Source organism: Globicephala melas, chromosome 14 (genome assembly GCF_963455315.2).
Source record: "Globicephala melas chromosome 14, mGloMel1.2, whole genome shotgun sequence".
Taxonomy (NCBI): Eukaryota; Metazoa; Chordata; class Mammalia; order Artiodactyla; family Delphinidae; genus Globicephala; species Globicephala melas.
Window position 1 is genome coordinate 57,635,612 of NC_083327.1, and position 14,139 is coordinate 57,649,750.

General features: G+C 40.0%; 1 protein-coding gene across 4 annotated transcripts in view; it reads left to right on the top strand.

The window, feature by feature from the left end:
• Window positions 1–14,139, top strand: part of AKAP7 (A-kinase anchoring protein 7) — a 140,629-nt gene that overhangs the window by 24,707 nt on the left and 101,783 nt on the right. For all 4 annotated transcript variants that reach the window (XR_009558816.1, XM_060283733.1, XM_030853446.2 and 1 more), the window contains exon 5: window positions 11,123–11,283. Coding sequence is in view for 3 of the 4 variants with exons in the window: in XM_060283733.1 (XP_060139716.1) it covers window positions 11,123–11,283 (161 nt within the window). In the remaining variant the exon portion in view is untranslated. The remainder of the gene's footprint in view (window positions 1–11,122; window positions 11,284–14,139) is intronic.

Genomic DNA, 14,139 nt, shown 5'->3' on the forward strand with positions numbered 1-14,139 from the left:
ATAGAGGGGAGAAAACAATAAATTAGTAACTCAAAATATACAGTCAAATTATGATTCGGGTAGTGATGTCTTTTTCAATAGTTAGAACTGCATGTCTTTAAGGATCAGTCTTCTGATCTCTCTCAACATGATCTACCCAAGAGCAGGTCTTGAGCACGCTGCAGTGACAAAGAGGACCAGAAGATTTTACTTAACTCATTTTCACTGTTCACTTTGCCAATCAGAAGAAAAAAGAAATACTCTGATGCTCTTAAAAGAAAAGAAGCCAGAGAAGATGTGACGCAAGATGAAAGCCTGAGAGAAAATGAGTGGTCCCCTGTGTGTTAGAATGGTGGACTAGTCAGGGTTCCCCAGAGAAACAGAACCAATAGGATGGATATCCATTTGGATATCCAAATATATGGATATATCTGTATCTACAGCTGTAGCTATATAGAGAGAGATTTCTTTTAAGGAATTAGCTCACATGACTGGGGGGGCTAAAGTCCACACTCTGCAAGGCAGCCTGGCAAGCGGGAGACCCAGGCGAGGGTTGACAGTATAGGCTCGAGCCCAAAGGCGGCCTGGAGGAAGAATTCCTTCTTCCTTGGGGGACCTCAGTCTTTTCTCGTAAGGCCTGCAACTGACTGGATGAAGCCCATCCACATTCTGCTTTACTCAGGGTCTACTGATTTAAATGTTCATCACATCTAAAAGAACTCCTTCACAACAACATCTAGACTGGCGTTTGACCAAACACTAGGTATCGTGGCCTCAGTTGACGAACAAAATTAACCCACACAAATGGCAGGAGCAGGAGCAAATACTGAGCTGGTCTCACGGATGGCAAGTAAGAGATGCTGAACCAGTGATTAATTCAGAAGAACTGCATGTGGTCAGTGAAACCACAGCCAGCTGGGAGGAGGGTTGTCGTCCAGGATGGGAAGGGAATCTAGAGGCCTTCTGGTGCTGGGCGGAGTGAGCAAATCAGAGGAAGAGGCACGAAGCCAGACACATCCTGGCTCCCCTTTTGGGGTTGACTGTTCCAGCCAGTGTTGGAGCAGAGAACTGGGAGTGATAGAGACACTCACCTTGGTTTGGGGTTCTCAGGGTGTAGCTGGGAAAAGCTCAACTCTTTAGAGGAGTTCCTGTTCAGTAATGCTCAAAGAATGTGCTGCCGAGTCGAGGGAGATTTCTAACACCTGCACCTGAGGTGGTTCCTTCAATTCCCCATTGCCTATCAAGGTATATAGATGGATCCAGAAATTTCTTTGTGCCCTGGTGGGTAGACTTGGAAGGTCAGAGAGAATTGGTGGATCAGAAGGCACAGGATGGGGGACAGCGACACTGCTGAACATCCGTGTTTCTTTTCTTTCTTTTTTTTTTTTTGGGCAGTACGCGGGCCTCTCACTGCTGTGGCCTCTCCCGTTGCGGAGCACAGGCTCTGGACGTGCAGTCTCAGCGGCCATGGCTCCCGCTCCGTAGCATGTGGGATCTTCCCAGACCGGGGCACGAGCCCGTGTCCCCTGCATCGGCAGGTGGACTCTCAACCACTGCGCCACCAGGGAAGCCCTATCCGTGTTTCTTGATCAGAGACCCCAGCAGGGATCTTGTGCTTCAGGAGCACATGCCAGTGCAATGCCCAGAAAGAACAGGTGGGCTTTCACGGACACGAGTGTAGGGCACCCAGGGATATGACCAGACCAGTCGCCCTGAAATAGGAATCTCTTAGGACCCAAACAGCAAGCAGATCAAAGAGCTTTTTCAGTCCTCTTATAAGAGTATGCTGGATTCCCTGGGAAGGGGAAGGGAAAAACAATCCTGAAAGGACGTTTGAATTAACTGAATAATTGTACCCCAAAGAGACCTTTTTAAACCAGAGGAGACTGTTACCATTGATTGGTAAGTTTAGGGTTTATCTCTCTTATCGGAGATGGGTCTTGGCTATGGCATGTATATATATTTCAGTCTCTGTTCCTCAGCCACGATTCCCCAAACAAATGTTATTTTATTTTATTTCCTTAACAAGTGTTCTGAGTCGGGCAGCACAGAAGTGTCACCTTTTTTATACATTGGAGGAAACTGGCAGTCCTAGGAATTAAGCGAATGCGGGTCAGTAGACAAGCCAGAACTAATCAGTTTTCTATTATTATTCCATAGAGTGTGATTGTGAAAGATGCAGAGGTGGAGGGAGAGGAGTGGGATGGGGACAGGAGGGAGAAGATGAGCACAAGTGCATGAAGGGCGGGAGAGATTAGTCTGCTGGAAGTACAGACGGCCTCCTGTATCTCAGTAGCCTCTACTGATGGACACGTAACTGACTAGAAATACTGTTAAGTGGTGTGCAGTCGGGTTGGGGTGAGGGGTTGGGTATGTTCTCAATGTATTATAATGTTTACATTTCTCAGTGGAGGTGGGACTCCCTTCTCTAGGAGACTTTTTTTTTTTTAACGTCTTTTTTGGAGTATAATTGCTTTACAATGTTGTGTGTGTTTCTGCTATATAACAAAGTGAATCAGCTATATGTATACATATATCCCCATATCCCCTCCCTCATGCACCTCCCTCCCACCCTCCCTATCCCACCCCTCTAGGTGGTCACAAAGCACTGAGCTGATCTCCCTGTGTGATGCAGCTGCTTCCAACTGGCTATCTATTTTACATTTGGTAGTGTATATATGTCCATGCTACTCTCTCACTTTGTCCCAGCTTACCCTTCCCCTTCCCTGTGTCCTCAAGTTCATTCTGTATGTCTGTGTCTTTATTCCTGTCCTGCCCCTAGGTTCATCAGAACCATTTTTTTTTTAGGTTCCACATATATATGTTAGCATACGGTATTTGTTTTGCTCTTTCTGACTTCACTCTGTATGACAGTCTCTAGGTCCATCTACCTCACTACAAATAACTCAATTTCATTTCTTTTTATGGCTGAGCAATATTCCATTGCATATGTGTGCCACATGTTCTTTATCCATTCATCTGTTGATGGGCACGTAGATTGCTTCCACATCCTGGCTATTGTAAATAGAGCTGCAGTGAACATTGTGGTACATGCTTCTTTTTGAATTATGGTTTTCTCAGGGTATATGCCCAGTAGTGGGATTGCTGGGTTATATGGTAGTTCTATTTTTAGTTTTTTAAGGAACCTCCATACTGTTCTCTATAGTGGCTGTATCAATTTACATTCCCACCAACAGTGCAAGAGGGTTCCCTTTTCTCCACACCCACTCCAGCATTTATTGTTAGTAGATTTTTTGATGATGGCCATTCTGACCGGTGTGAGGTGATACCTCATTGTGGTTTTGATTTGTATTTCTCTAATGATTAATGATGTTGAACATCCTTTCGTGTGTTTGTTGGCAATCTGTATATCTTCTTTGGAGAAATGTTTGTTTAGGTCTTCTGCCCATTTTTGGATTGGGTTGTTTGATTTTTTGATATTGAGCTGCATGAACTGCTTGCTTATTTTGGAGATTAATCCTTTGTCAGTTGCTTTGTTTGCAAATATTTTCTCCCATTCTGAGGGTTGTCTTTTCATCTTGTTTATGTTTTCCTTTGCTGCACAAAAGCTTTTGTTTCATTAGGTCCCATTTGTTTATTTTTGTTTTTATTTCCATTTCTCTAGGAGGTGGGTCAGAAGGGATCTTGCTGTGATGTATGTCATAGAATGTTCTGCCTATGTTTTCCTTTAAGAGTTTGGTAGTGTCTGGCCTTACATTTATGTCTTTAATCCATTTTGAGTTTATTTTTGTGTGTTGTGTTAGGAAGTGTTCTAATTTCATTTTTTGACCTGTAGCTGTCCAGTTTTCCCAGCACCACTTATTGAAGAGGCTGTCTTTTCTCCATTGTATATTCTTGCCTCCTTTATCAAAGATAAGGTGACCATATGTGCATGGGTTTATCTCTGGGCTTTCTGTCCTGTTCCATTGATCTATAATTCTGTTTCTGTGCCAGTACCATACTGTCTTGATTAGTGTAGCTTTGTAGTATGGTCTGAAGTCACGGAGCCTAATTCCTCCAGCTCCATTTTATTGGCATATAGTTGCTTGTAGTAATCTCTCATGATCCTTTGTAGTTTTGCAGTGTCAGTTGTTACTTCTCCTTTTTCATTTCCTATTCTGTGATTTGAGTCTTCTCCCTTTTTCCTTGATGAGTCTGGCTGATGGTTTATCAATTTTGTTTATCCTCTCAAAGAACCAGCATTTAGTTTTATTTATCTTTGCTATTGTTTCCTTCATTTCTTTTTCATTTATATCTGATCTGATCCTTGTGATTTCTTTCCTTCTGCTAACTTTGGGTTTCTTTTGTTGTTGTTGTTCTTCTTTCTGTAATTGTTTTAGGTGTAAGGTTAGGTTGTTTATTTGAGATTTTTCTTGTTCTTGAGGTAGGATTGTATTGCTATAAACTTCCCTCTTAGAACTGCTTTTGCTGCATCCCATAGGTTTTGGATCATTGTGTTTTCACTGTCATTTGTTTATAGGAATTTTTTGATTTCTTCTGTGATCTCTTGGTTATTTAGTAGTGTATTGTTTAGCCTCCATGTGTTTGTATTTTTTACAGACTTTTTCCTGTAATTGATATCTAGTCTCATAGCCTCGTGGTCGGAAAAGATACTTGATACGATTTCAGTTTTCTTAAATTTACCAAGGCTTGATTTGTGACCCAATATACGATCTATGCTGGAGAAGTTTCCATGAGCACTTAAGAATAAAGTGTATTCTGTTGTTTTGGGATGGAATGTCCTATAAATATCATTTAAGTCCATCTTGTTTAATGTGCCATTTAAAGCTTTTGTTTCCTAATTTATTTTTCATTTTGGATGATCTGTCTGTTGGTGAAGGTGGGGTGTTAAAGTCCCCTACTTTTATTGTGTTACTGTCAATTTCCCCTTTTATGGCTATTAGCATTTGCCTTATGTATTTAGGTGCTCCTATGTTGGGTGCATAAATATTTACAGTTGTTGTATCTTTTTCTTGGATTGATTCCTTGATCATTATGTAGTGTCTTTCTCTGTCTCTTGTAATAGTGTTTATTTTAAAGTCTGTTTTGTCACTCCAGCTTTCTTTTGATTTCCATTGGCATGGAATATCTTTTTCCATCCCCTCATTTTCACTCTGTATGTGTCCCTAGGTCTGAAGTGGGTCTCTTGGGGACAGCATATATACAGGTCTTGTTTTTGTATCCATTCAGCCAATCTGTGTCTTTTGGTTGGAACATTTAATCCATTTACATTTAAGGTAGTTATCGGTATGTATGTTCCTATTACCATTTTCTAATTGTTTTGGGTTTGTTTTTGTAGGTCTTTCCTTCTCTTGTGTTTCGTGCCTAGAGAAGTTCCTTTACCATTTGTTGTAAAGCTGGTTTGGTGGTGCTGAATTCTCTTAGCTTTTGCTTGTCTGTAAAGCTTTTGATTTCTCCATTGAATCTCAATGAGATCCTTGCTGAGTAGAGTAATCTTGGTTGTAGGTTTTTCCCTTTCATCACTTTAAATATGTCCTGCCAGTCCCTTCTGGCTTGCAGTGTTTCTGCTGAAAGATCAGCTGTTAAACTTATGGGGATTCCCTTGTATGTTATTTGTTGCTTTTCCCTTGCTGCTTTTAATTTTTTTTTTTTTTTTTTTTTGCGGTACGCGGGCCTCTCATTGTTGTGGCCTCTCTTGTTGTGGAGCATAGGCTCCAGATGCGCAGGTTCAGCGGCCATGGCTCATGGGCCCAGCCGCTCCGCGGCATGTGGGATCTTCCCAGACCAGGGCACGAACCCGTGTCCCCTGCATCAGCAGGCAGACTCTCAACCACTGCACCACCAGGGAAGCCCTTAATATTTTTTCTTTGTATTTAATTTTTGATAGTTTGATTATTATGTGTCTTGGCATGTTTCTTCTTGGATTTATCCTTTATGGGACTCTGTGCTTCCTGGACTTGATCGACTATTTCCTTTCCCATGTTAGGGAAGTTTGCAACTGTAATCTCTTCATATATTTTCTCAGACCCTTTCTTTTTCTCTTCTTCTTCTGAAACCCCTATAATTCAAATGTTGGTGCATTTAATATTGTCCCTGAGGTGTCTGAGATTGTCCTCAATTCTTTTCATTCAGTTTTCTTTATTCTGCTCTGCAGTAGTTATTTCCACTATTTTATCTTCCAGGTCACTTATCCATTCTTCTGCCTCAGTTATTCTGCTACTGATTCCTTTTAGAGAACTTTTAATTTTATTTATTGTGTTGTTCATCATTGTTTGTTTGCTCTTTAGTTTTCTAGATCCTTGTTAAACGTTTCCTGTATTTTCTCCATTCTATTTCCAAGATTTTGGATCATCTTTACTATCATTATTCTGAATTCTTTTTCAGGTACGCTGCCTATTTCCTCTTCATTTGTTTGGTCTGGTGGGTTTTTATCTTGCTCCTTCACCTGCTGCATATTTCTCTGTCTTCCCATTTTGCTTAACTTACTGTGTTTGGGGTGTCCTTTTCGCAGGCTGCAGGTTTGTAGTTCCTGTTGTTTTTGGTGTCTGCCCCCAGGGGGTGAGGCTTGTTTAGTGGCTTGTGTAGGCTTCCTGTTGGATGGGACTGGTGCCTGTGTTATAGTGGGTGGGGCTGGATATTGTCTTTCTGGTGGGCATGGCCACATCTGGTGGTGTGTTTGGGGGTATCTGTAAAGTTAGTATGATTGTAGGCAGCCTCTCTGCTAATGGGTGGGGTTAGGTTCCTGTCTGGCTGGTTGTTTGGCCTGGGGTGTCTGGCACTGGAGTTTGCTGGCTGTTGGGTGGAGCTGGGTCTTAGTGTTGAGATGGAGATCTCTGGGAGAGCTCTCGCTGAGTGATATTACGTGGAGCCGGGAGGTCTCTGGTGGACCAATGTCCTGAACTCGGCTCTTCCACCTCGGAGGCTCGGACCTGACACCAGCCTGGAGTACCAAGACCCTGTCAGCCACATGGCTCAGAAGAAAAGTGAGAAAGAAAGAGAGAGAGAGAGATAGAGGGAGGGAGGGAGGGAGGGAGGGAGGAAGGAAGGAAGGGAGGAAAGAAAGAAAGATTATTAAAAAAAGTAATAATAATAATAGTAAAAAGAAAAAGAGAGCAACCAATCCAGTAAAGAAATCCACCAATGATAACAAGCGCTAAACACTAAACTAAGATAAACATAAAAATTAGAAATAAAACTGTCGCAGACAGCACACGCCATGTCTACAGTTGCTCCCAACATCCAACTCCTCAGTTTTGGGATGATTCATTGTCTATTCAGGTATTCCACAGGTACAGAATACATCAAATTGTTTGTGGAGCTTTAATCCGCTGCTCCTGAGGCTGCTGGGAGAGCTTTCCCTTTCTCTTCTTTGTTTGCACAGCTTCTGGGGTTCAGCTGTGGATTTGGACCCGCCTCTGCATGTAGGTAGCCCTCAGGTATCTGTTCCCATGCATACAGCATGGGGTTAAAGCAGTGGCTGATTGGGGCTCTAGCTCATTCAGGCCAGGGGAGGGAGGGGTACAGTATTTATAATTGGAATGCAGGGCGAGCCTGTGGCAGTGGAGGCCATCGTGACGTTGCAACAGCCTGAGGCGCACCATTTGTTCTCCCGGGAAAGTTGTCCCTGGTCTACGGGACCCTGGCAGTGGCGGGCTGCACAGGCTCCCAGTGGGGAGTGTGGAGAGTGGCCTGTGCTCGCACACAGGCTTCTTGGCGGCGGCAGCAGCAGCATTAACGTTTCATGCCCGTCTCTGGTGTCCGGCTTGTGCTTGTCTCTGGACCTCGTTTAGGTGGTTCTCTGCCTTCTGTGGGCAGATGGGGAAGGAATTCCCTCTCCTCATGCAGCCCGAAACAATGTTCTCTTGCCTCTTTGGCAGCTCCAGACTTTCCCAGACTCCCTCCCGGCTAGCTGTGGCGCACTAGCCCCCTTCAGGCTGTGTTCACGCCGCCAACCCCAGTCCTCTCCCTGGGATCCGACCTCTGAAGCCCGAGCCTCAGCTCCCAGCCCCTGCCCGCCCCGGCGGGTGATCAGACAAGACTCTTTGGCTGGTGAATGCTGGTCGGCACCAGTCCTCTGTGCGGGAATCTCTCCGCTTTGCCCTCCGCACCCCTGTGGCTGCGCTCTCCTCTGTGGCTCTGAAGCTTCCCCCCTCTGCCACCCGCAGTCTCCGCCCGCGAAGGGGCTTCCTAGTGTGGAAACTTTTCCTCCTTCACGGCTCCCTCCCAGAGGTGCAGGTGCCGTCCCTATTCTTTTGTCTCTGTTTTTTCTTTTTTCTTTTGCCCTACCCAGGTACATGGGGAGTTTCTTGCCTTCTGGGAAGTCTGAGGTCTTCTGCCAGCATTCAGTAGGTGTTCTGTAGGAGTTGTTCCACGTGTAGATGTATTTTTGATGTATTTGTGGGGAGGAAGGTGATCTCCACGTCTTACTCCTCTGCCATCTTGAAGGTTCCTCTAGGAGACTTTTAGAAATATCTTGGGGGTTATTTTTGGTTGTCACGATTACTGAGGAGTGCCGTGGGCATTTATGGGCAGGTCTCAGTGTTACTAAATCACCTGCAGTACATGGGACAGTCCTGAACTAGGAAGCATTGTGTTGCCTTTAATTGTGGCATCACTTGTTAAAGAGTTACAGTACAGAGAGAGCACAGTGACAGTCTGAGTCATTCAGCCCCATGTTTTACAATGTCTGTTTGCAAATTTCAGTTTTGTGTAAAAAATTAAATATTTAGCAAGTCTACTTTGTGTTTGAAGGATTAAAGTGACATTCCTATGCTACTTTATGATACTGGGAGTCACAGCTCTACTGGAGAATGATGACCAGATATTTGCAATTTAGCAATGATTCTTGACTAAGTTGTAATGAAAGATCTAAGTAATAGTTGAAGTTTGCTGTATAGACAAGATAGTATTTTACAGTTCGACCAACATTAATTTCCAACCATGTGTTAGGTACTGAGCTAAGTGCTTTGGCAAAAATAAAGATGAACCATGAATGGATCTTGTACTCATGGATTATACCAGGTAGTTGACTAGGTCATACGGACCCAAGTAGCTGTAATAGATAAATGTAAAAAGTGGTATGTTTCAGTTGGTGTAAGGTATTAATGGAATTGCAAAGGAGAGAAGATTTGCTTCTGGTTTGGGGAAGCAGGGAAGTGTTTGTGGCAGAAGTATCGACTTTTAGGTGATGATGAGATTCAAGGTGTGGCTTCATTTTGGGTAGCTGTATAGTGAGAGTGAAACTGATTGGATTTCCTGGTAAGACATTGTTTATATGAAGGATTTTCTAAGTCCCTAATTTTTAAATTTTACCTTTCATCCTATACAGTATAATATGCTAGAGACACATATTGTTGGTTTCTTGTTCTATATTCTTACTTTTCGAAGTCTAGTATCATATTTTAGGTGTTTAATAAAGTATTGATCAATGGATTGGATATGAAGTGTGCAGAAACTTTTTTTAATAATGAATTTCTTCAGGTAGTTATCACCCTTTGTGTCCTCACAGTGCAGAAGAAAGAATAGAAATATGTTAGCCCAGATGGTGATTTGCAAAGACGCTGCCCTATTTTAGTTTTAAGTACAACCTTTGGGTCTGAACTCTAGTTTCAGAATTGTTTCCTACGTGCCTGTACTCTATTCATTTTACCATAAAGAAGTCTTTCCATAAACCGTTCTTGAAAAGATACTCAATTTAAAAGAATTTGAAAGTTAGTGGTATTTATCAATAGGCACTATGACTCCTTTCACTCTGTGACCAGTGACATCTCATTAGGACAAATTTATGGATTTATGATACTGAAGAACTGAAAAACTGGACTGAATTTAGATCGTCTGTATTTCTTCAAAGAAAAATGGGGTATAGAATTCACTGTCTCTGAAAAATCCTGACCTTCAGGGTGGCCTCCTTTCATATAGAGTTACATTTAAAATGAGTGTATTGAATTCTCCTCATTTACGGTAGATGAGCCGGAAGTGGCTGATCTGTTTTCACATGCTTTAAGTTAGTGTGTGGTGAAGGACAGTATTATAGCAGAAGTGTGTCTTTTTGGATGAACATAAATACAGGTAGGCAAGATTGGATTTTGGATGTGGATTTGGAGGTACAACGAGAAATGCTGACATTTCTAAAGCTATTTTGAAGTATTATGTACTGTTTTGACAGAGAAACAAGACTCAGCATGGGAGCTATGGATGAAAATCAGTTAAAACTTTTATACGAATACTAATTTAGAAATATGAAAGATCTAGAAAAATTCCTAAATTTCTTTTCACACATTTGACATAATTACTACTGGCGAACAAATTGCTGATCAAGATAATTTAAATTAATGGTGGTTCACCAGAAGGGTGTTTTAAACCCCTCTCCATAATGTAATGATGTCCTTATTTCTTTTTTGAGTAATTGCTGCCCTCTAGTGAGATTTTATTTTTTTTCTCATAATAAAGTACCTATACCAAACTCCTCTTACTATGGAAATAATTGATCTTAATTTTCAAACTATTCCAAACTTTATAATGTCTAATTCACTAATATAGTAAACATTTATTTTTAGAAAGAAAAATAATGCATTTGAAACACAGAATAGCCCTTAGAGGCTACTTAGCCCATAGAGGCTAAACAGATAACAGCAAACTTATGTAGCTGTAGTTGGTAAATATAAATTGCACTTTGGTTGAACCCAAGTATAATAAATTATCTTATTGTGGAGACTATTATATTTTAAAGAGATAACGTATTTTAAATTTTAGTAGAGTGCCTCACAAATAGTAAATACTATATAAGTATTAGTACTTTTAACAAGAATCTAGAACTTTCACATAATCTAATATAATGTTTTGGAGGTATTAGGTTTTTCTGCAATATACTGTCAGTAATATTCTTTTTTAGTTGTCCATGCAGTATTTCCTTGGTTAAAAACCTTTTGGTGAACTATATCTTCTTTTGTGTCTTTAATATAAAATAAATTATAATTAGGTAAAGATTAATTCACTTCTACAGATTTTGTTAAAAATTAATATTAGTTTTATTTTGATCATATTGATTAGATTTTAAAGGTATTTTGAGCATTAAAGTAATTAGTACAAGTATAAAAATTTATCTTTCTAAAACTGTTTCTCATTTGGTTTTGTATATTTTATTGCTTAATATGTTACTGAAAAATATATTATTTCTTACCAGTGGTATTGATGCTCTTTTGGAATTAAAACCATTTGTGGAAGAAATCCTCCAAGGAAAAACTTTGACTTTGCCCTTTGAAGGGGTTGACACTTTTGGAAATCAGGTTGGATTTGTGAAGCTGGCAGAAGGAGATCACATAAACCCACTTTTGGAGATAGCAGGTAAAACAAACAGTGATATACTTACATGAAATCTCATCTGTTGAAGAAGCAATTTTTTTCTCCCAATTCTTATAATAGAGATTTGACATCTTTTAATTTTGGGGAGCCAGTGTAACCTCACTTTATAAGTGAGCTGCTTCAGCATTTGTTTGTATAGGGAAGTAGCCAAATAAAGGGTGGGAAAAGTTATCTTGATTCTTTGACCTGAGGAATATGTTGATTCTGGAAGATGATGGACTGGATCAGGTATTTGTTAGGACTGTCCTAATCGTAAGTGTGAAGGATCCAACGCTTATCATGACATTTGACGTGTAGTTGGCATTTAGTAAGTATTGAGTGAATTAATAAGAATCACCAGTTGCCTATGTGGAGGCTTCTGGGCATTGTCAGCTCCATTCCGGAGAATCAGTAGATGAATCAGCAGCATTTTTCTCTGTGCTACCTTTTTACCTTCCTGTTTAGGTAGTGCTCTATGAGCAGAAAGTCCATTGGTGGTGGTAGAAGGTCTCACATCCATTGGAGAACACATTGCTTTGTGCAGCACAATTGAAAATGTCAGGGAAATAGAAGCAGGAAATTATAAGACCTGGTTGAGTGCTTTCTAAAGATGATCCAGAGATCATAATTTGGGTGTCAGTAAAACAATTGTTAATGAAACAATTTTTATTTTCATTTCCTCTCATATTGTGCCAGGTCATTTCATGTCATCTCATTTCAGATTCAATAATCCTTGATTCATAACACACTCTCATCATTGCTCCATGCTGGGTTTATTTTTATCTATCTGTTTATCTGTCTTAAAATAATATCATAACCATCTGGGAATCCACCACCCAAAACAAAAGCTAAGACCTTGGTAGTAAACTAACCATGTTGTCCTTTTCATTAATCTATCCTTTGGCCTTCCTTCATTTAAGCTAACCATCATTCTGAGGTCAGGGTTTATTTCCTTGTATTCTTCCCAAGTATATGTATTTTTAATTGGTTTTAATCTTATAAAAAGGATATCATATTGTATGAGATCTTTTGAGACATGCTTTTTAAAAAACTTAATATATTGTCTTTATGCAGTTTTTAGTTGCCCATTCAGAAGTGCACCTCTTTAGGGGTGAGGGAGGCATGAGGATCAGATTTCGTTTCATTGTTGGTTAAGTTTTTCTTTTGTGGAGCAAAGTATGTATAAACAACAAACAAGCAAGCAATTAAACAATAGTCATGAGTCAAGTAGGGTTTAAAATCAGTAGTTGGCCAAGGAGAAGGCAACTCTAACAGTTTTGATGGCAAAGCATTTGGGAACCCATGCCTTCAGTTAACAGACTTAATCTGTTCATCCTGAACTGCTCTGGAGAGAATGCTAGATTCAGGTCTTTCCTTTTGTAATATAAATATGTCTGAGCTCAAGAAACATTTCTAATTAGTCATTCATTCATTGTTCTTTTAAATAATTCAATGGGTGCTTGCAACATTGAGAATTCCATCCATTCTTAGCAATATTCTCACAAAGGCAGTTTCCAGTATTGATGAAAGAGCCATTGTGTGGTGAGGAATGTGAAATCTCACCAGCTTTAGCGTGACTCTGAGCTCAAGGGTGTTGGTTTGTCATTTCAGAAAAGGCCACTGCCCCTGTAATTCCTTTCTAGATGCCAGAGACTGTTTCTTAAAAATGTATATACTTTTCTAAATGTTTAAACAAAACATTACAAGAAATGGAAAATAGAATGGCACTCTGTCTACTCATATAATCACTTCCTTTTAATTTTGTGTGTATATTGTTGTTTTGGATTATGTTTTTTATTTTTTAATTTTTTTTAGCTGCGTCCTGCAGCATGTGGGATCTTAGTTCCCCACCAGGGATCGAACCCGTGCCTCCTGCAGTGGAAGCACGGAGTCCTAACCACTGGACCGCCAGGGAATTCCCTGGATTATAGTTTTTATGCAATTTTATAAGAAATCTAAATATTTGAAAATGTATATGGAAAATTTCAGTGAAGTTTAGTTGAGCCTCAATTTGTGTAGAGTTCAGATAGTCCAGATGTTCAATACATGGAATTTTTGTTAATATTTTACTTCATTAGATTTATTTTTAAAAGAATGCCTCATTGCTTTAGTCCAACAGGATCAGTAAAATAATGTCATTTGTTTTTGTGTCATATTTTATAAACTTTTTCAAATATATTACAAATTTTAGAAGAATATATTCCATTGACCAGGGTAATACATTTCTTAGATCATTGTTATAAACTATGTATATGTGTATGCTTATACAAGAATATTAAACTCTTATTTGTTCAACATAAAGGAGGCAGAGCTAGTTGACTTAATCGAAAGAAGGAAATTTTTTTTTTTAAGAAAAGGAATTTATTGTTTACATCACTGAAATAGTCTCCCGTAAGAACAATACGTACCGTATTTATTTGAAAGAATCAGATTCCTTTCAGATAGAAAACTGTATAAAGCAATACTGTCAACACAAAACAGTGGTCATATTACACATCTACAGGCATAAGCATTGCAAATAAATTTTTCTTTTTAATCTTATGGCTAGATATTTTCACTGCAACACAGTGTTTGCACTTAGAGAAGACAGAGCTGGAACAGGACAAAAACTTTTTGTTCATGCTTTTTAGGGCGGAACCAGTGATACGTCCCATTTCAAAATGTACTGCCTTTAACTGCTTTTAGGACAGTGGGTTTAGGCAGGAGTGCTTCTACTTGGCTAGCACAAAGAAACACAGTCTTGTTCCTTAGTTTCATTCCTCATTCTCATGTTTTCTGTTTGTCACACTATGACATATCTATCAGAGCAGACATTTTCCAGTTTTGTTTAAAGAACACTGACACACATACACACCAAAC